Here is a 23,759-nt window from a genome sequence, read left to right as displayed (position 1 = left end):
ACAGCTGTTTATTCTCTACCATTTATTTGTTCAATTATTTATATCATTATGGACTCATGGATTTTAGTTTATTCTTTGGATAATGATCCAATGCTAGTATGATTTCTTTAGTTTGTCAGTTGTCTCAGCTTTGTCCATTGGGAGCCCCTTCAGGTTGACACCTGCTTCCCTTTGATGTGCCTTCATCATTTTTGAGTACCCCTTTTTGACATCACAAGGCATTCCAGGCTTACCATGTGTTTCCCTGACCACAGCCCTGAAATCAACCATTTTTCAAGGAGCGCTTGTTCATTAACTGGAGAATGGTATTAGAAACCATGATCTGAGTACTAGGCATGCTCAGTGGCACTGGGGATGCCATTGTTTCTAGGATCTCTGTGTGGACAGAGCTGGAAACTCTTTATACTCACACATTCATTAACATTTATTGATATACTTACCCATTTGTCTGTGTATTTACCTAACTATGTACTTATAAAAACTGTGAGTTTGGCTGGGAGCAGTGGCTCACACCTGTAATCCCAGCACTTTGGGAGGCTGAGGTGGGCAGATCACTTGAGGTCAGAAGTTTGAGACTGGCCTAGCCAATATGATGAAACCCTGTCTCTACCAAAAATACAAAAATTATCTGGGTGTGGTGGCATACACCTGTAATCCCTGCTACTTGGGAGGCTGAGGCAGGAGAATCACTTGAACCCAGGAAGTGGAAGTTGCAGTGAGCCAAAATCATGCCATTGCATTCCAGCCTGGGCATCTCAGTGAGTCTCCATCTCAAAACAAAACAAAACAGACAAACAAAAACTGAGCTCATACTGATGTCCTGGATTCCATTCTGAACACCAGTTTATTCTAGCTTTTTCTTCTCTGTAACTTCTGACTGTGAAAACATCTGCTTTCATTATCAAAAATATTTGCACTTTTTGTTCATTCTTGGTGTGTGTGTGTTTGTGTGTGTGTGGAGGGGTGTAGTAGAGTAAGAATTGCTAAAGAAACAAATTTACTAACTAGAATATTTGTATGACACTTTGTCTTTAGCATGTATATTATGCACAAATGAGAAGATACATGTTTAGTTTTTAATATCCCCTTTTTATGTGAATAGTAGTTCATACTATGTGTGTATACACACACACAGATATATATGTATACTCATATATATACACACACTCTTTTGCATTTTTCTTTTCCATTTAAATATATATCCTATATTTTTAAGAAGATTTATATCTATTCCTGACTTAGCATGCTGTGATAGCAAACAATTTTATTATTTTTTCACCCATAGACTTTTGAATATGAAATGTACGACTTAGAATTATACAAGTAAAGCATCAAAATTTAGGGAAACACTGTTTCTTTGAGGTTTTTCTTCCTAAAACTTAACCATTCTAGGGTCATTTATATCGGTATTTTTGCACTATAGAATTATGTCAAAATAGTACAAAATTTCAGTAGTAAATTAAGTGCCTTTATTTATAAGTGCACATTTACCTTTCATTTCTAGCTGGTAGCAGTGTTTGATGAGCAGGATCCACATCACGGAGGTGATGGCACCAGTGCCAGTTCCACGGGTACCCAGAGCCCAGAGATATTTGGTAGTGAGCTTGGCACCAACAATGTCTCAGCCTTTCAGCCTTACCAAGCAACAAGTGAAATTGAGGTCACACCTTCAGTCCTTCGAGCAAGTAAGTGAAAGCTCTTTCTTCTCTTCCGTTTCATCTTAATTTACAGGAATACCAACTTTTGTTATTCATCCATGACCTGTAAATGGAATTAATTATCTGTTTTTTTCAAAAATTAAGTTTAGGACCCCGGCAAATGTCCTTTGCCAGAGAAGTAGACAGTTCTTTACATTGTAATAGATTAGGCTTACTTTACTTTCGACTAGTAGACTTTCCGTGACTCGCTAACTGTAAATAAGGACAATAGTTCAAGTTAAATTATTTGGATTTTCCTTTCCATATGTTTATCTGAATGCTAGAACAAGTAGAAATGACCAAAGAGCTTTGCATTGAAACAAAACATGGCATCATTCATTACAGTCAACTCTGTTACAACCATCATTTATATTATTTGAACTTTATCTGAAGAGCTGGGGAAGAAGAGACCGCCATGTCAAAGTTATCTTCAGGGTTTTGGGAGAGCAGTGATTAGAATACCTCCTTAGGGAAGGGGAATATGGACATAGTGAGTCCTGTATGAGGAATCCTAGGACCTTGGGTATTCCAGATCCGGGATACTTGCCTGAAGAGTTCTGTTAGCCATTCTTGGAAGGTACTCATAAAAGTCAGGTATTTTTGCTACAAATATTTAGTGTTTATAGCTGTATAATCTTGTAATTGAGCAGTTGTTAGAAGATCAATTTCAATAAATGTATAAGCTTAAAAGATTTTTTGGCTGGGCGGGGTGGCTTATGCCTATAATCCCAGCACTTTGGGAGGCCGAGGTGGGCGGATCACCTGAGGTCAGGAGTTTGAGACCAGCCTGGCCAACATGGTGAAACCCCATCTCTACTAAAAATACAAAAATTAGCCAGGCGTGGTGGCGGTTGCCTGTAATCCCAGCTACTTGGGAGGCTGAAACAGGAGAATTGCTTGAACGATTGGAGGTTGGAGATGGAGGTTGCAGTGAACCGAGATTGTGCCACTGCACTCCAGCCTGGGCAACAGAGTGAGAGGGGAAAAAAAAAAAAAAAAAAAAGGATTATTTTTTTTTAGGTACATCTATTTGGAAACACTTCAGTTTTTTTCAGGTAGAAAATTTGGTCTTATGTGTATTTACTGATTGGTAGTCTTCAGTAGATATTTATAAACAGATGGGTAATAATATGTGTTAATAAAATATATATATAATTAAGATATAGAATATAGGTAGATAATATTTAGAATATATAATTTAGTCTTCTAAAAATGCATCCTAATTCACGTTTTTTGCATTGATAGCAATCTGTAGTAATTTGGCAATTTGCTTCTAGATGTTTACAAACTACTTCTGCTTCTCTTGTCCCTTGAAGGTGTATATAAAGAGAACAAGGAAAGAAGAGCAGTTTAACAGTTAGAGATCTGTTAGCCCATCAGAACCCACAGGACAAGTGCGCCATACAGAGTGTAGAGAATTTAGAAGGTGTAGTTCAAGATGGGATATGTAAGTGATGCTCTAGAGGATTGCGTGCAGCTACAGACCAGTGCTAACCACTTCCTACAATTGCTTTCTATCATCCAGACAAGATCGGACTCAGATACAATGACAGATGTTTCCAAGGATACTTGGGGTGGAACAGAACCTATAAGTTGTTTTAGTTGAATATTTTTTATATGCAAGAGATTTAGGTTTATTTATGCACATATGCAAGAAACTAATTTTGTGAAAATAATTTTGTTTACTACTAGGATATACTGTTTAAAAATTCTTACATTGGATTTGCTTTGGGCAGTGTTTTTCAAAAGGTGAGGCATGTACCATGCGGCGTATACAAAATGATGTGTAGGTGGTACACTAGTTACCCTGGTTGATTTTTTACTAGCTCATTAAGCCTACGACTTAGTGGGTATCTGCTTGGAATGATCCTGTGTATACAATGTAGGCTGCCTAAATTTGACTCACGGAAAATTTTAATTAAATAGTAGTTCAGGTATTCAGATATCAGAAGTTTGGAAAATAGTGTCTTTATTTGAGTAATAACACTGTAATGTATATACTTAAATACAGAACTTTCTGTTGTGTTATTGTAGTGTTGTACTTGTATCTTTTCTAAAGCAATTTGTAGCTTTAATATAGTCGCACCATAAAAAATATTAGAAGAAAGGTTAATTTCTTTATGTTGATTTATGAATTTGATTAACATACTTTCCATCAATTTTTACCTTTTGACTCCTCTGGACTCAACAAAATTTCTAACACGTAACCATCCACATTTGACTGGCCTTATGTGTTAAAATTTAAATGGTGTTTTAAACCCCAAATATCTCTTTTTATCTTGTTTGTATTGAGAAAAAGAAGTTACGTTTGAAGCATATGTGTTGTCTTGCAGCCACCAGTGGGAGAATATGCAGATCTTATTTTCTTGTTCTCATTTTGGTATGCTAAGGTTTAGATTTTCAGATTTTGGCAGGCATTGGGTTAAGCATCTACTATACACAGGTCCATAACTATGTGAACATAATGCATCACACATGAGTCACCTGTCAAGGTGATTTTTCACACTGCATTAATGACGTTCATTCAGACATAGAAGATGAATTTGTCCACACTGGCCATGCCTTGTGCTAGGTGGTGAGTCCAGGGTTGAGTTAATAAGGCCTAGCGCTTGCTATCAAGGAGCTATAGTTAGTGGTATATGGTAGTCTGACTATTTACAGATATGAAAAGAAAGAAGCCAACAATATGTAGAGATTTGCTTAATTGAAGGATAATCGACACTAGTTGGGGACATGACTCATAGAGGCTTTTTTTTTTTTTAGATAAATAAATTTCTAATTTTTGCCTTAAAGAAGGAGTGGTCACTTTCCTATGTTTTCCAATGAATGAATTCACTCATCCCCTTTGTTCCATAAAGAATTGGTGTAAATTGAGAAAAATATATAGAGTATGTATTTTTTTTCCATAGAAAAATGGATACGAAGTTTGGGTATTAAGATAAAGCCTAGATGGTTTTCATAGATAGAATTCTCATCTTGAGGTCTTTTTATGTTTCCCTAGAAGCTGCCATTAATTTAGCTTTGAGCTTTTTTTGTAGAAAATACAGAGAGAACTCTGATTTAGTTAAATCATTACTCCTCAACCACAGAAGTGTTTTCTCCCTAAGGAACATTTATCAGTGTCTGATGGTATTTTTGGTTGTGAGAACCAGTGGAGTTGGGCATTGAGTAGAGGTCAAGGACACTGGTACATACCTTACAAGCACAGGACAATCCCACATCAGAGAACTCTGCAGCCCAGAGGTCAGTAGTGCCATGGTTAGAAACCCTTAATTAAATACATCATTGTTTGTATAGTCAAAATAGCAGTTAACTTAAAACTTGAGAAACATTTTGTTGATTCCAGTATATTGAACAATATCCTGAATAACACTCTTTAACTAGAAGACAAACATGTGATTACTAGTTAATAAAAATGTAAGAAATGAGGAAGTTAAGTAAGATAATCCAGGCCGGGCGTGGTGGCTCACACCTGTAATCCCAGCACTTTGGGAGGCCAAGGCGGGTGAATCATGATGTCAGGAGTTCGAGACCAGCCTGGCCAACATGGTGAAACCCTGTCTCTACCAAAAATACAAAAAAATTACCTGGGCGTGGTGGCACACGCCTGTAGTCCCAGCTATTCGGGAGGCTGAGGCATGGAGAATCTCTTGAACTCGGGAGGTGGAGGTTACAGTGAGCTGAGATCATGTCCTTGCATTCCAGCCTGGGTGACAGAATGAGACTCTGGCTCCAAACAAACCAACTAACCAACCTATGGAGAAGGGAGAGAATAGGATGGAGGAAGTAAAATAGAAACTAGATGCATACTACTTCCTTCTGTATATTTGAGGTTGGAACTATATCATCCTTTACACAATTATAAAATGATCAATTTTTAATTTTTACAGTAAACATTTCAAATGAATATTAATATTCATACACTTAATAAATTTTAATTTTAAAAACAAAAAATGAGTATGAAATATCTGACCGTAAATATATTTTTAGTTGGTAGCCTAAATATAACGAGTAACTATTTCAATTAACTTTAAATCAAAGGAATTTGTACAAACAAAGGGAGATGTATCCTAAGGAAAAAAAGAATTGCCTAATGACAAGGACCCTGAAACTGTTTGTTGTTGGTATTGTTAATCTTAGATTTTTGGGTGGGTATTACAGGATGAAAGAGATGGGAAATTATAATACTCTAATTTTCTCATTCCTGGTGTCATTGAGTACCCAGTATTCTTAGTATAGAAGAAAAAGTGTACAGATATAAGTCAAAGCAGAATGAACAAAAAATGGATAGTCCTCAGTTTAGACATGTCATAATTAATTCCTGATATGTTTTAGTTTTTAAAAAAGGAACCTGGAGGGAAGAAAGACTCCTGTGTATATTCGCAGAAAAGGTCTAGAATCAATGACCAACCCAGTAACTCAGCATTTCTCAATCCAGACTATGCTCTGGAAATAGCATTTTTCATTTGAGGGGATCAGAGCTTCTTAGAGAAATGCCTGAATTTGAGTCTGTACAGGAAATGTATGGGATCATCCTGGATCATCCCGTCATATCAGAAAATAGGGCAGTTACGAAAGATTACTAGGGTGGGCCAGAGGGCCTAGGAGACAACACGATGCTCCTGCTGGCCAAAGACAGGACAGTGGGAGCATCAATACAGATAGCAACAGCAATACGTGCGTGAGTGTATAATGATAATAAAGAAGCCAGCAAGCAAGGAGAAGGCTACCAGTGAACCATCTTATTATTTGGAAACCTTATATTCTACGTTTCCTTGTAGTGTGGTTTCACGGGATATCCAAATACTTGCTTTTTATGTAAGTATTTCAGCTAATAAATGAAGACATAATGGTAGCATTGGAATATTACTATTCTGCAACTTCTGATGACATAATGGATCTAGGTACTGATCATTGCTAGGGTCTTAATGTGTCCCCCCAAATTTACATGTTGGAAATGTAATCCCTAGTACAACAGTGTTGGGAGGTGTGGCCTAATGGGAGGTGTTCAAGTCATAAAGTTGCTTATTATTTGGAAAACTTCAAAGAAAGATAAAATTAACAGCCCGGGCTGGTAATTTATAAAGGACCTCGTCTCTATTAAAAATCAAAATACTAGGTGGGCATGGTGGTGTGTGACTGCACTCGCTGTGGCTCGGGAGGCTGAGGCAGGAGGATTTCTTGAGCCTGGGAGATCAAGGCTACCGTGAGCTGTGATTGTCCACTGCACACCAGACTGAGTGACAGAGGGAGACTCTGTCACAAAGAAAAAAAGATATCTGTTCTGTATATCCTTCGTATGAGTGGTATCACTGTATAACCAAATAGAGGATGAAGAAGAAATCACTTTGTATATATGTATTAAAAATTACTTCTTAGTATAAAAAGAAGAGTTTAACATAAAAATAGCTTACTATAAAAAGAGCTTGAAGTATTGGGGTTACTCTGTCGCTTTGTCATGTGAGGGCGCTGCATTCATTCTCTTTCCCTTCCACCTTCCTACATGTGAGGATGCAGTAAGAAGGTCCTCTCCTGATGCCAGCCCCTTGATCTTGGACTTCCTGGGCTCCAGGACTGTGAGAGAGTACATTGCTGTTCTTTATAAATTACCAGTGTCAGGTACTCTGTCAGAGCAGGACAAAATGAACTAAGACAGTCACCATTAAAAAATAATAATCAAGGAGAGACAACCAAACATTGTATACCTCCTGATGAAAAAAACACAACACCTCCTATGAGGTAGTCTTGACAAAAGAAATTAATCATGAATCTGATCAGACTTCTAAATCCAAGTGCCTATTTACAGGAAATACAGAACCCTGAGAAGCATGTGAACACGATAGGGGTGCAATCAGCCTAGTCAAGATGGTGGGAAACTGTAAAACAAATGGCCCACGTTCTGCAATAAAATCAACTGCAGGGGCAGAAAGAGATGGAGAGGGAATTTATAAGTTATTAGAAACTTTTAAGAGATGTAACATCCAATCATAATGTCTGGATCTTATTTAAATCCTGATTTAAATGAAGCTTAATACAAAGAATGACATTTGTGTGCTGATGAATAAAACACAAATTAGGCATTTAATAGTAAGGAATTATTTAGATGCAATAAGGTTATTGAAATGATTTTTAAAAGAACCTTTACCTTTTAGTAGTATGTAATGAGTTATTTATGATTAATATAATATCTCTTGAATTTTCTTCAGAGTAGTACAAGCTAGGGGATGGGTTACCTAAAGATTCAGTATACTATTCTGTCTACTTTTATATGTTGGTTCAAAATTATCCTTAATAAAGGTACTTTTAAAAAAAATAAAGGAAACACACACTCAAGGCACTTCTTAGTAGTTTGAAGGTTTGTTTAATTACTTTTCTCTTTGAACTTTTTCTCCCCACTCCATATAGCACCGAATTTTAACCTAATCTTTTTTAGGCTTGAGTATTTTTATTGGTCATCTTATTTCTTTGCAACAAACAAAGTATATTAAAATTTTAAATATAGTACTCTGTGATTATTAGTATATAACAGATCAAAATAGCACAAATATACAAATATGTAACATTTTGCTTTTTAATGTGGAAATAAGTGAAGAACATCCAAATGAGAACAGGTGAAGGCTATTCAGAGCTTGCTGTAGTTAGGGGGCAGCTATCATGACTTGCCTTTGACAGAGGTTCCCAGGCAGGCTGAGGAGTGGGAATGCTTTTGCATGGAGAAATGGGAAGGCTTGGGTGTGCTCTGATTGGAAACTGCTGGCATGAGGTAGCTGCAGGTGGGCTACCTAGAAGAGGGGCATATATGGTGTGATTGTTTAGAATTTCATATTTGGCTTTCTCTGGTTGTTCCTACGTTGGAAGGAGAGTCAGAACTTAGGGAGTAAATGAAGTTTTGTTACATCAGTATTACTCAGTTCTTCTAATTCCCTCCAAGTTAAATGCTAAACACCAATTAGTGATCCTTTGTCAGAAATTATTTTTGTAGATATATCAATGAGCTGAAAACTGGCTTATGATATCCTTCTTTTTTGTTGAAAGGAGGGATCTAGAAACTAGTTGAGTGGCAAAAGTGTTTGTTATCCAGAGGCATTTATGTTCTCAGCCTTGAGGCTGCTGTATTAAACTGTGCTTTGTCATCCTGGAAGTTTTTATGCACAGTTGTACATCAGTTGTAAGATTCAGGACAGGTGACGCTTATTTTTTTGTTGTTTTGTCATTTTTTCAATGTGTGTGTGTGTTTGTTTTTTAAATTTTGCAAAGCAGAAGAGCTATTCAGGACACCATCATGACTTTCCTGGACTCTGGGCACTTTGGCCATCATGGGCCACCCTCACCATAGTAATATCAGTCATAAAATTTATTTAACTTTAAATATTTCAATATTGTACTTTTTCCATTTTATGCATCATTGAATTGATTTTCATGGTCCCTAAGAGTATCATTTTCTTCTGATGTGAGAAAAAGGTGAAAACATTTTCTTTGACTCTAAAAATTTGTTTTTCTCTTTTGATTTTAAAGGAAAATAAAACACTATCCTGGGCTTCTAAACTTACTGTGGCCCTGGACACTGCCTCATGGACATACTGGCTTTGGGGCTGTTGACCATGGAGAATTGGGTGGGAAGAAACCACATTACACTTTGACCCCCTTGTTTTCAGGCTCGTAGAACCTTTTTAGGGAATGATGCATATTGAACACGAAGAGCTTGACATGGGATACCTTAAAATGTATCTCTCGGAAGGTCTTCGCACGCTCCCAGGCAGATGCATGTTCTGCTCTAAAGGAAACTGGTTACTAGATATTCTACATAACTGTTGGGGTTTTTTCCCCCACCCAGATTTTGATAAGTTTGAGTGTATATTATACGTCATGGGAGTATATTCTACTTTATGCTTTCAACATGAGCTTGTTATGCAGATACTCCTTTGTAATATAGAGTGTTTACATTTCAGAAATAGTACAGGAAAGGGAGTCACACCATCTTGGACACTGGGCAAGGTTAGTAGGTAATTACACTGGTCGCCTCTCTGAGTACCTGCCTCAGGATGGTTTTGTGTAGTAATGAGATAATGTTCACAGTTCTAATGCAGCCTGTGACACAGGAGAAGCACTAGACTAACAGAGAGTTGTGGAATGGTGTGGACGATCATGTCTCCTGAGTGCAGATTTGCTTCCTGGGGATGTGTAAAGGGGTTGAGATGTTACTCAGCCCAAGTAACTAGGACATGTATTCTGGAATGGGACACTACTGGCCCCTTAGGTAGATGGAGTGGAACTTTTACAGAGTCAAATTGGAACCATGTCTGTGATACACATTTAACTGTCTTTATTTTCAATATTAAGAAATCAGGCTTAGATCTAAAGCTTTCAGGGTCACACAGTTCAGGTGCAAATCATTGAGTCCAAGGCTGGTGATATTTTGTGTATGACTTTTTCACTGTATGATTTTTTTTCTTCTTCAATTCCCAAGGACTTTTTGTAGAAGTCAGATATTTGAGGGTAGCCCAGGTTTAGGTCATGGCTAGATTCCTTTTACCTCACAATTCAAATTTTAAAATATCTCCTCTGGAAGATCTAGACTGAAGAACGAAGTTTCCTTTGAAAATGATGTAAGCCCGAGGAATGGTGAAATTTCTGGAAATAGTATTGCTATAAAAATTTGGGGAAACAAAGTATCTGATTTATTACATTTCTTTTTTTGCTGCCTTTGAAGTCTTTTGTCATTTTTAACCTTTTATTAGCTATGTTAATTTTAGTTAATTTTTATCCGTTACTTGGGAAATTTGTCTGAAATGATGGTATTTAATTACCTGATAAGATTTTACTATCTTCCTAACATTGAGACCTTAAAGAAATATCAATAATTGTTATAGAAAGCTTGTGCCTAAGTTAGTGCCCCCTCCCACTTCTTGGTTTCTTAATTTTTTTCTTAACAAGAATATACAGATTGATTTTGTCTTTCTAGAATATCCAAGACCTTTGGTATAGAGATCTGTCCTCCTAACATTTGCTGGTATCAGAGTACTATTTTCTGGATCTGATTTAAATACATATTGCAAATAGAAATAATATTCCTATTGTATTTCCTTTTAACTTGTGAATTGGAGCATGGCATACAAATGGTATTCTCAGTATTTCAAATAATTACCTTCTTACTGTGCAAGTTCTATTCAGCATATAAAACCCATCCAGTTTTGTTGTAGATGCAATCTGATTATTACATGTTGACAAGGTCATATATCTATTAATTGGATTGGAGATGGGATACAAAATTGCTGTAATTATTATAATTTTCTAGCTAATTGCAGGGTTGGTGGTGAATATTTTACTTCTGCAAAATGAAAAACAGTATTCCATCAGAAGTTGTTTTATGGGGTTTCAGACATTTTGTTTTATATCTTTGGTGCTTTTTGCCCACAAAGTATCTCCTTTTTTGTTTTTTTTTTGTTTTTTTTTTTAATCGATCTGAATGTCACAGTGCTCATTGGCAGGGATCAGCAAAATCAGGCACAGGCAGAGAGCTGAGTAGTACTCTCAGCTACCTCTTTGTTCCCGTTACCACGTTACCTCTATTGTTTATTGATAAATTGGAGTACTCTTTTTACCAACCTGTAACAAAGGTTGGAGGGGTCAGAGCCAATTGGAAGAGGATCCTCTGCCCTCTTGTCCCCTGCGTCCCACTCAGAAATACTCTCTTAAGATGAGCATTTAAGAAATTAAGTTTATATGGTTTATGTGTTCTTTTTTGCATTAAAAAATTAAGTAAATTATTGGTCATCTTAGTATTTGTAATACAGGGCTTACTTTGCATATTCTCCTGTAGTTTTGGTTAGAAAACTGGGAGCTGTATTGGCATTTAAAAATAATGGTGTATATGCAAGATGTGTTTGGAGGGTTGCATATCAGGGACACTGTGCTACTGTGGGGGTGTTGGAAGCTCACTGCAGAAGATGGTAAAAGCAGGCTGATGTGTATTCCCTGCTGAAATATAAACTGGAGGCGCAGGTGAAAATTGCCAAACCTAATGAGCAATTTGGCAGATAAGACAGGCTGTCAGGCAGCGGTAGTGCAGCAGCAGGTGCACTGTGAACCAACTTGTGTGTTCCAGAGAAAGAACTATATTTAAATAACACAAATAAAATCTTCTTTTTCACTGATATTTGCAATCACAATGAAATTTATTTTATCCTTCAGATTTCCAATTAAATGGCCATTAACATATGGTGACTTTTGTTGTACAATTATTTTTTAATTTGCTTGTTGACATTTTTCATCCATAAAACACGAACAAGATATATTTTCCATACATAGCGACATAAGTAATATTAGGTTTTCTAACACATTAATAACATATAAGTGATCACCTCGGTGGACTGAAACATTTCATCTGTGGACTTGACATTGGAGCAGACTTAGGTAACATTATACTCTTTTCAGTGTATCATGTCATTTATATCTGCTTGCGTTACCCAGGAATTCTTTTGCTCCCATTGGGCTCATGAAAATTGAGACATGTACATGGCTTCTCCCCATTGAGGCCATCAATATATTGTATAGGAGAGATTTGGGAAAGATTTTCTTAAATCTGTTGGGTGTAACAGCTCCTTAGGAAACTTCCCAGTTTACCTTCCTGATGTTTACCATTTGGAAATTGAGGCTCGATGTAAAATAATAACATATTCTGTACTCATGGCATAACTGAAGCTCAGGTCTCCAAATTCAACACAAGCAGAGGTATTGCTGAAAATGTATGAGTACTTATTACCCCTCAAGATCTGTGGCATTTCCAAACTCCTGACTTTGGTGGGGCCCAAGCATCTTTGCAGTTCCTATTTGTCATGTCATCAGTATTTCTTTTTTCTTTTCCCTTTTGATGGAGTCTCCCTCTGTTGCCCAGGCTGAAGTGCAGTGGTGCCATCTTGATTCACCGCAGCTTCCACTTCCTGGGTTCAAGTAATTCTCCTGCCTCAGCCTCTTGAGTAGCTGGGATTACAGGCACCTGCCACAATTCCTGGCTAATTTTTGTATTTTTAGTAGCGATGGACTTTCATGATGTTGGCTAGGCTGGCCTCTAACTCCTGACCTCAAGCCTGCCTCAGCTTCCCAAAGTGCTGGGATTACAAGCGTGAGCTACCACATGCAGCCTGGCATCAGTATTTCTAAGTTGTCTTTAAGCAGAATAAACATTTGGCCCATGTATTTAATTGCATCTCTGTGACGCCTGAAATTAAAAATCTTTACACGTGTGTAATATACTATTTTACACTTTATAATAGTAACTGGCACAGTCCACTGGCCGGGGAAGTATTATTTTTTAGAGGTATTCTGCCACATGTCATCAGATGTAGACATTGGCCTGGCATTCATCTGGAAAGGCTTACCTGTTGGGGGTCCACAGGGCTGCCTGTAGGGTATCCACAGAGCCTTGACATGTGGCCCTTTAGGATGGCGTGAGTCACAGATTTCACCAGAATTTACCTTTGAAATTAGACCCAAACCATGTGCTACTGGACGCCCTGTGCACAAAGCTCTCTGTATCATTCAAAACCTGATGAAATCTTAGGGAAGAACAGGTTTACACATTCATTTTTTCCCACACAAAAGATTTCCCCACTGCCCAGTTCTTCCCTCTTCACTTCTTTTTACCCTTGACTATATTTGACTTGACTCTGAGGTCTTGCCTGGTACTCTTACCTTTGCATGGGAATAAGCCTTACTTGCCTAATTATGTTACCTGTTTATCGGAAGCAGAAATAGTTACTTACACTTGAAAATTTGTAATGGGAATGTAGCTGTGAATATGTTAAGAAAGCCTATTTAAATCAAAGCAAGAAATCCCATTTCCAAATGGTAATAAGACGTGTGTTACATGGAGAAAATAATTGCGTGAAAGTGTTTGTTTCATTTGCCAAGATTAGATTGTACACTGGTCAATAAACAAGAGTTCTTTTTTTTTGTTTTTATCTTTCAGTCCAACCAGGTATTTGGGTTCTTTTTTCTGTTGGTGCATGTCACACAGAGACCCATATTGTGGATTATTTTGTCAGCATGAAAGCCTGGCAGATATAATCGTTTCCCCTCTTCTTGCTGCACTTGATATAGATCTCTCCTATACTTCTTGAGAATACATTTGCTTATTTATTTGTTCGTTGTTTTTAGTGTCAGCAGTGGCTTTGTGTCCCCAGTTCTGTTTGCTCTTGCCTAGATCCTCTACCCAGCTGGAGAGGTGCCTCGTATCTCAGAATTTCTGAGTCACTCCCAACCAGTGACTCCTTTTTCTTTCAGTGACTAAGAGAAAGCTGCCCACAAGCCAGCAAGGTGCTGATAAGTGTGCCTCTGAGATTCTCACCTCTAACTTTTCCATGGAATGGACAGCTAGTAGTCTCTCTCTGGGCTACATTTTAAAGGAAAAAAAGAAGTCTAAATCAGTTTATTAATTCATGGTGTTATTTTGTGTTTACTCAATTTATTTATATTGATTGGTAAATTAGTAATTTACAAACTATTATTTGTCAATTTATTGCCTACATATCAACAAATACTTTTCTTTCTTTTTTTTTTTTTTTTTTTTTAATCTTGGGGACAAGCACATTGGCTCAGCCTGTAATCTCAGCACTGTGGGAGGCAGACGTGGCAGGGCCACTTGAGGCCAGGAGTTCAAGACCAACATGGGCACCATAGTAAGATCCCATCTCTACAAAGAGTGAAAAATAAAAATGGCTGTACCTGGTGGCTCACAGCTACTCAGGAGGCCAAGGCAAGTGGCTCGTTTGAACCAAGGAGTTCGGGCTGCAGTGAGCTGTGATCATACCACTGCATTGTAGCCTAGGTGGCAGAGTGAGACCCCATCTCTTAAAAAAAAAAAAAAAAAAATCTGGGGCTCCAGTGTGTGCACTGCATGGCTTGTGAACGTGGAAGTGCAGTGAGCATAGTCTTGCTCAAGAATGAGTTGATGATAGCACTTTCCCAGAGTAAAGCTCGTTTTTATAAAATCTCCATGTCTCAGAACTGATCCCTGCTTTAACTACTTTTCTCACTGGCATTTGAAAGCAGTTAACCATATATGAAATGAATGATTTGTGTAACTCTATAAAAGGAGCATTATGACATCATCTACTATTTCTCCTTTCTTGTTCTCATAAATCCAAACCATCAACCTGTTTATTCTTGTGTACTGGCACACTGTGTATTCCCAGCATAGAATGCCTTTCTACCTATGTTCTCTCTAAAACTTGTAGAAAGTTTTCTGCACCTTAAATTTTCTACCCTAGGGATTAAACAGCCACTATAAATCACTTTCCCACTCCTCCTCACAGAGGAAAGGGTGAATATGTAATAGCCATCACAGCAGCCTATTGTCTATCCTGCGGTGTGTTTCTACCATATCACACAAAGCCTCTTTTTCTTGTCTTTTTAGTAGTACTTTGGTAGTAATTTTTAAAAAAAGTATGTAATGTCTGTATATACAAATACATATATACGTATGCACACACAGAGCTGATATTTAGTGAGGTTATATATGGAAGGATTATAGGAATAGCATGTAATTTAAGAAAAATAAATTATCTTTTAAAGATAGATCCCATGTTTAAGATGAGAAATTACAGTTAGATCAGTTACGGATGCCTCTGCCCAACCATAATATGGAAAAAGTGTAAGCAAAGGGCATTTTAGCGAACTGCTAGGGTACTCAACCTATCATCACATTTAATTAAAATGTCATTTTGAGCCATGGCCGACTCATTCATTAATTTGTTATTTAAAACAGCTTGAGAAGTATTTATTTAAAATACAGAATTTGTGTTAATGAATTGGAAAAGAATATTGTATTGCTTGGCAGAGATGTTATAGCCTAATGATTTGTGGCTTAGAACAAGAAAAACCAGCTGGTGATCAGTTTATCTAAGTAGTACATGAGTATCTACTAATATTTGATAATAGCCAATTTTTTTTTAATAACCAGAATAAGGGAATTGGGAATGGGAGGCAGAAACAAGGACACTGATGCACAAGACTGCATTTAATTCGGAGTATGTGTCTGTGATCCATGGTTCAGTTGGATCCCTTATGAGGAGGGGGAGGAAAGCCAGCTGGGCAGGGATATGCATGGGCCTGTGTCTGTGCTTCTGCCAGAAGAGAAGTCACCAGCTCTGCCTTCCTCACTTCTCTCCCTTGTGTAAGATCTGTCTTCTCTTTTCTTCAAAAGTGGGGAATTAGTTTAATCAAAGTTGTTGTTTTTTTTTTTTTTTTTGAGATGGGATCCTGCTATGTTGCCCATGCTCAAGTAATCCTCTCTGAGCCTCCCCAGTAGCTGGGACTATAGGTAGTCACCACCACACCTCGCCAAGTCTAATGTATAGTTTATTTTTTCCAATTTTGGAAAGCAGGGTATATGTAGTTCTGAGTGTGTGTGTGTGTGTGTGTGTGTGTGTGTGTCTATGTCTATATATCACTACACACACAATTAGTACTAGTCTATTCTTGCTATAACAAATCATCACCATGTTAGGGCTTAAGAGTTTATTACAGTCCTGCATGTCAGAGTCTGGTGTGGATCTCACTGGGCTGAAATCCAGGGTTGGCAGTGCTGCCTTCCTGCGGGAGGCTTTAGGTGGGAATCTGTTTTCTTGCCTTCTCCACATTCTGGAGTCCACTTGCCTTCCTTGGTGTATGGCCCTTCCTCCATCTCTAGCGTTATCAACCTTGTACCTTGTGGACCCTTCTTCTATGGTTACATCTCTCTCTGACTCTTCCCTTCTGACCTTCTCTTCCACGTTTAAGACTCATGTGACTACATAGTCTTGAATTGAGTGAGACTCAGGATCATCCAAATGAGCCCACTGTCTAAGTCCATTCAGGCTGCTTCAACAGAATACCTTAGACTGGGTGGCTGATAAACAACCAAACCTCATTTCTTATGTCCTACAGGCTGTGAGTGCAAGATCAAGGTGCCAGCAGTTTTGGTGTCTAGTGAAGGCTTGCCTTCTCATAGATCTTTACTTCTCAATACGTCTTTACATGGTGGGAGGAGCAAACAAGCTCCATTGGGTCATTTTAATAAGGGCACTAATCCAAGTCATGAGGACACAGCCTCCCACAAGGCCCCACATACTATACCATCACCTTGGGGATTAGGATTTCCACTCTGGAGTTTTGGTAGACACAACATTCATTACATACCACTAGGGTAATGTCCTGATGCCAAGGTCTTTACCTTAATCACATGTACGATGTAAGGTAACATGGCAGGTTCTAGGGATTAAGATGTAGACGTCTTTTTTTTTTTTTTGGTGGGGAGGGGGGTGGGAGGGCATTATTTTGCCTACCACATTTTACATACATTTAAATATTTACGGTAGTGTGAAAATAATGCACTTTACAAATAGATCATCTTCCATGATAATATGAAATGAGCATCTGACCCAGTGATATTAATGGGCTGATCATTTTGATTTCAGTATTTTGGGAAGGAAAGTAATGAACAGTAATGATCTACTGAGTGTATTCACCCATTCTTACATTGCTATAAAGAAATACCTGGGACTGGGGTAACTTTCCTTGGCTCACTGTTCTGCAGGCTTTCTAGGAAGCATGGCACTGGCATCTGCTTGGCATCTAGGGAAGCCTCTGGAAGCTTACAATCATGGTGAAAGTTGAAGGGGGAGGAGGTACGTCACATGACGAAAGCAGGAGCAAGTCGGGCAGAGGGGGGTGCCACACACTTTTAAATGATCAGATATCCTGAGAACTCACTGTCATGAAGACAGCACCAAACCATGAAGGAATCGTCCCCAGGATTCAGACACCTCCCACCAGGCCCCACCTCCGGCATTGGGGATTACAGTTCAACATGAAATTTGGGCAGGGGGCAAGTATCCAAACTATATCAGTGAGTATTTCTTTGAGACCATTTTTTATTTAGGTGAGCCATATGGGGCAATATTTATACAAATAAAACTCTAGCAATTATATAATCGTGGTTGCTTGATAAAAAACAAAAATCTGTGGTAACAAATTGGTTATTTTTGGCTCTTTTGCACAATTAAAAGTAATATAGTAATTTTTTAGTGCTGTAGATGTGAAATTTTGGTGAGAAAAATTATGTATAGGTTGTGAATATTGTGCATGTTAGGAAGTTTTGTTCTTCACTGGTACTCTCTCTTGTTCAAGCTCTCCTCTTCCCTTCTGTATGACTTACTTTAATTTTAGGCATTAAATTATTGTAACACAAGTTATGTTACTGTATTCATTTTATGTTATTATAATTTATGTTATTTTATGTAACTTTTGTTATTGGAACATAACAGACTGGAGTGCAGTGGTGTGATCTTGGCTCACTGCAGCCTCCATGCCCTGGGTTCAAGCTGTTCTCCCACCTCAGCCTCCTGAGTAAGCTAGGATTACAGGCATGAGCCACCACACCCAGCTAATTTTTGTATTTTTGTAGAGATGAGGTTTTGCCATGTTGGCCAGGCTGGTCTCAAACTCCTGACCCCAGGTGATCCGCCCACCTTGACCTCCCAAAGTGCTGGGATTACAGGTGTGAGCCACCGTGCCTGGCCTATTTTAGACATTTTTAATAATTCTGTTTTGGACAGAGACTTTAAAAATGGTGGAAGATTGGTTCTAATGAGTCTTCATGAGCACATTGACCTAAAGGCCATTTTTGTTTTACAACTTACTTTCTTCTTACGATTGTGAAAAAGTGCATTCTTGGGCATTTACTAATCTTTTAGATAATTAAAATTTTCTTAAGCATAGCACCCTTTTCTAGTTTTGTGTGTGTCCTACATTCTGCTTTATTTTGTAGCTACTTCCAGACCTCTGTAGCACATAAGGTTTTATAAAGTCAGAATCACATCTTCATCATCCCTGTGTGTGTGTAGCACGGGTTTGATGCTTTGCATTCAACAAGTATGTAGTCAGCCCTCTGTGCCTGTGTGTTCTATATCCATGGCTTCAACCAACATGGATTGAAAATGTTTGAAAAAAATTGCATCTGTACTGAACATGTACAGACTTTTTTTCTTGTCGATGTTCCCTAAATCATACAGTATAACAACTATTTACATAGCAGTTACATTGTATTAGGTATTATAAATAATGTAGAGATGACTTAATGTGTCCTGGATGGTGTGTGTGGGTTATATGCAAATACTATGCTATGTCATATCCGGGACTTGAGCATTCTCAGGCATCTGAGACCAATCTCCCACAGACACTGAGACATGGCTGGACTCTCCTTTCTTCTCAGCCCTGTCAAACTAGCAGTGGACATCAAAAGGAAGGGCCGCATGGTCTTGGGCAGAGTTGGCTAAGAGAAATAGAGAGTATGCTTAATTCATTTCAGGTTCTAGATAATGCAGCATGATAAAAGACTATTCATATGTTATAAATATAAAATTTCAACAGATCCATGTTTAAATGTGTACTTCATATCTTAGCATATTCCTTTAATGGGATTTTTTTTTTTTTTAACACTGAGAAAATATTTCACACTATTTTCCACTGGATGCAATTTAAAAAATCTGTTTCAATTTGTATACATTCTCCAAGGTTGTAATTTTATATGGAAACCTCACAAATAACTTTTTGTGTCTGTATCCTCACCTGGTATATGCTTGCTGAGTGTCCAGAGCAATAGACTATCATCGTAGAAAATGGAGATACCCTTGATTAGAAAACATAGCTACTGAAAGCACATCTGAAACAATAACTATTTGGTTTTTAATTTATCATCCATCTTCATATGCTCTTTTTATTGTCAAAGTATTCTAGACTGCTGCATTTTGTTAAAATCTAAGAACAAAGCTTTATTGCTTAAGAGGATGATTTAGCTATAATTTTGTAGTTATATTATTCCTTATCAACTTAAAAAACAAAAGAACAGGTACTTAGAGAAAAAAATCTTGAGCTAAACAAATTGAATAACCATTGGGGGCGTACTTTTATTCTCAGGAACTTGGCTGCTGTATGTCTTCCTCTGGACTCATCTACAGTAAATGATGTTTCACCATCTATTGGTAATGAAAATGATGATATATGTGTTATACTTTCTTATGCAAGAGTCAGGGCTATTACTTTGGTGCTATTCTAAGTGTCTAAAAAAGGTAGGAGTGTGTGTATGTGTTGCAGTGATTCATTACCTTTATTTGTCTTTGTTCACACATAAGTGATTATCCTTATTTATTGGCTGGAAAGTGAGTATTAATGTAGGCTTTTTAATTTTTGTTTATTTTTTATTTCTTTTTGAGGCAGGGTCTTGCTGTTTTGCTCAGGCTGGAGTGCAGTGGTGCAATCTTAGCTTACTGCAACCTCCGCCTCCTGGGTTCAAGAGATTATTGTGTCTCAGCTTCTCAGGTAGCTGGGATTACAGGCGTGCACCCCCACCCCTGTCTAATTTTTGTATTTTTAGTAGAGACAGGGTTTTGCCATGTTGGCCAGGCTGGTGTCGAACTCATGGCCTCACGCAGTCCTCCTGCCTTGGCCTCCCAAAGTGCTGAGATTACAGGTGTGAGCAACACTGTGCCCAGGGGATAGTGGCCTTTTTACTTCAAGTATTCATAGCAGGAATAAAGCATGACATAAATGGCATGTATGAAATGAGAATGATGTGTATAAAACTCATGGGACAGTGACTAATACGTCTTAAATAAATGAGATGTTATATTCCATGGATTATTTTCTAGATTTATTTTCCTAAACACTGTCTTTGAAATGAATACCTACATACCACACTTGTGCATCTCCCTTAGACTTTTAAAAGAATTATTAATCAAATGAAGCTGAGAAATACTGAAGTGTCTCTTTCTACATCTGACTGCTTCTTATAATTTGCTGTCAGTTCCTGTGGGTTTCAAGCTTCTCGATTCTATGCTACTCATATTTGAAATTTTTGTTTTTTTTTTCTGCCTGCTTACCTACAATCTTATTGGTAAATATAATCTTTTTGAACATCTTATAGTAATATATCTTAAGGAAACCAAATAATATAAGAATTTCTTTGAGGAGGTGGGGGGGGGGGGGAAAGCACTTCTTTACATTTCTTCGTCACGGTTTTTGTATATTGCTTCATTGCCCCTTGAATTATTTTCCAAGATCTAAGTATGTGTGGGTAAAATGCAACTGTTTTACATTTGTAACTTTATTATAGTTAAATGCGTTTCATCTTTTTTAAAGATGGAAGAAATCACACTACAATAGTATTTGTTATTTCTTTTCATAGTCAAAGCACATCTAAGTAAATTGAGTTGAGGCCACATCTTGACCCACTGATCATCTTGTTAAATTTCATGTTGCTTCCTAGCTCATTTAGCTTGTGAGGAACAGCATTTTAGGAGGCTTGATTTAGCAATTCTTTTCAGTAAAACCATACCTCTTCTCAATGAATGTTGTATAAAGTCAGCACAACCTGTTCTAAAGAGATTTATTACACTGTAGTGCAGAAAATATTGTAGAAATTATTATGGTGAACGTGTGACTTTAGGTAGCTTTTCTTTAAAAAAATATAACCTTAATTGTGGGGAAAAGCTCTCACTGTCATCCCTCAGTATTGCTTGGGGGTTGGTTCCAGGAACTCCTGCAGATACCAAAATATGAAGATGCTCAGTTTCTTATTTAAAATCGTGTAATAGTTTACATATAACCTGCACACATCCTCTTGTATGCTTTAAATCATCTCTAGATTACTTATAAGGCCTAATACAATGTAAACGCTATATAAATAGTTGTTATACTATATTGTTTTTATTAGCGTTATTTTTAATTTTTGCATTATTTGTTATTTTTATTTTCTTTTTCAAGTATTTCCAATATGTTGACATTCAATCCGTGGATTCAGTTTGAATCCATGAATGTGGAACTAACAGATAGGAAGACCAATGGTATTTAGTGTTACTACATTAGATATTTTTCACTAGTCTTTATAATCTTCTGCATTGCTGGATCACATTATTTCGTTTTTTATTACAGAAAATTTTAAACACACAGCTCAACTATCAGCTCTAACAATTATTAATTTATGGCTAATCTTGCTGCATCTATACTCCTACGAACTCATCCAACAGGATTATTTTGAAACATATTTCAGACCTCATGTCACTTCTTCTGAAAATGTTTTAGTATACATTTTCAAAACATGAAATGTTAAAAATAGTACTGTTTAATAACAAAATACTTAATGCTATATGTAATAGTGTTATTAAAATATCTGAATGTTTTGTAAATGTTGCTTTATATTTGGCTGGTTTAGAATCCACACAAAATCCACACCTTACATTTGATTGATATATCTCTTCGGATTCTTTTAATCTGTAGGTTGTTCCTCCTGCCTGACCCCTGTGCATGTGTTTCAGTTTCTGCATTGAAATCGGGCTTGCTTTCTCCTGCAGCTTCTTCCTGTCTTGACTTCGCTGAATCCATCCCTGTGGTAGCTACCATGTTCTATAACCTCGGTGTTTCTTATAAACTGATAGGTGGATGTAGAGTCTTAATATAACTCTGATTTGAATTTGTAATAATATTATCTCCAGACATTGTTGTATGGTTCCATCAGCAGATGGCGGGAGTGTGATTGTTCATCATTTCGTGAGCAGCCCCTGGTAATGATTACCTGGATCTTTTATCTGTCTACTTGTTATTACTGTAATTCCTTTATTTATTAGGGGAATATTTCTATAAACAGAAACTTTTCCTTCTCAGCTATTCTTGCCAGTTACTCTGAGGTATACAGTTCATATGGAAAGTGTAGGCCAAATGCTTAATTTCATCTCTTTATCAGTTTTTTGTTTCTTTTTTTTTTTCTTCTTCTCTTTTGAGACGTGGTTTTACTCTGTCACCTAGGCTAGACACCCAGTGCAGTGATGCAATCTTCGCTCGCTGCCAAGACCTCCTGGGCTCAAGCATCCTCCCACCTTAATCTCCCAAGTAGCTGGGACTACAGGTGCATACCACCATGCCCAGCTAATTTTTGTATTTTTGTAGAGACAGGTTTTGCCATGTTGCCCAGGCTGGTCTCAAACTCCTGAGCTCAAGTGATCCACCCACCTTAGCTTCCCAAAATGCTGGTATTACAGGCATGAGCCACCATGGCTGGCCTCTTCCTTTATTGGTTTCAGAAAAAATAAGTTGGTTTTATAGAGCCACATCCTCACGGTTCATGTTTACTGTTTTTTTTTTCTTTTTAAATGATATCATTAAGAACTCACAAACATCAACATAGTTATTATTGCAGCCAGTTGCATTATTCTTCTTACTGATGTTTCAGTTGCCCCACATTTGAATAGCCAGACCCCTCTAAGCTGACCTGAGAGCTGTTGGTAGCAGCATCCTCACCACCTGCTGTGACAGTGTGTTTCATGCTCTTCTAATGTATTTTCTGCCCCATACCTGGAATCAGTCATTTCTCAAAAGTAGCCTTGCCCCTATTAATGGGAAAGGGTATTCAGAGACCACTATTTGGAATCATTGCTTTTATTTTGCAAATGCTTAAAAGTAAGTTAACATCAGGAGCACCCTGGCTCTAAATTCAGTTTTCAGAGCTATGTCTGAAAATGTAGTGAGTCTACCCTTGATTATCTGAGTGATGAATCTTTCCAAGAGTACCAGTAAATGTGGGTTCTCCTTGCCAATTCAGCTTTTCCTTTATTTGGACTCTGATGAACTTCTTACAGAACTGTAGACTGACGTTTCTGTGGGCACTGTGACTGTGTGTTGGATGAGGTCTTACTTGGCAGGTGTGAGAAGCAATGATGGGCAGATCTGCTTGTCTGCAGTAGGATGCCAGAACACAGTGACCACTGTGCTTGTGTTGAGTTGTGGGTTTTTGTTTGTTTTTTGTTTTTGCTTTTTTTGTTTATGAGTACAAATAGTTAGGAAGCAATGGCATCTCAATGAGTTTAACATTTTCTATTTGCCCCCGGCGAAATTGAGTGCCAGGAAATTGGGCTCAACCATTGTGTTGTCTTCAGTAGGCAAATTGGGGTGGGGGGCTGGAAGTTGGTCACAGGCATGGTGCTAAGTTTTGAAGAGGTTTTTCCTAGTGCGGAATGTCTGAGCATGAGCTTG

At 37.7% G+C, this 23,759-nt stretch overlaps 1 protein-coding gene across 34 annotated transcripts in view; it reads left to right on the top strand.

Annotated features, from left to right (window-relative positions):
* The window catches only part of PARD3 (par-3 family cell polarity regulator), a 713,016-nt gene that overhangs the window by 301,095 nt on the left and 388,162 nt on the right, over positions 1-23,759 (top strand). For all 34 annotated transcript variants that reach the window (XM_024253533.3, XM_063727279.1, XM_024253534.3 and 31 more), the window contains one exon: positions 1,505-1,685. In XM_024253533.3, the coding sequence (XP_024109301.2) occupies positions 1,505-1,685 (181 nt within the window). The remainder of the gene's footprint in view (positions 1-1,504; positions 1,686-23,759) is intronic.

The sequence above is a fragment of the Pongo abelii genome, chromosome 8, assembly GCF_028885655.2.
Source record: "Pongo abelii isolate AG06213 chromosome 8, NHGRI_mPonAbe1-v2.0_pri, whole genome shotgun sequence".
NCBI classification, from domain to species: Eukaryota; Metazoa; Chordata; class Mammalia; order Primates; family Hominidae; genus Pongo; species Pongo abelii.
This window is presented reverse-complemented; position numbering and strand designations above follow the sequence as displayed.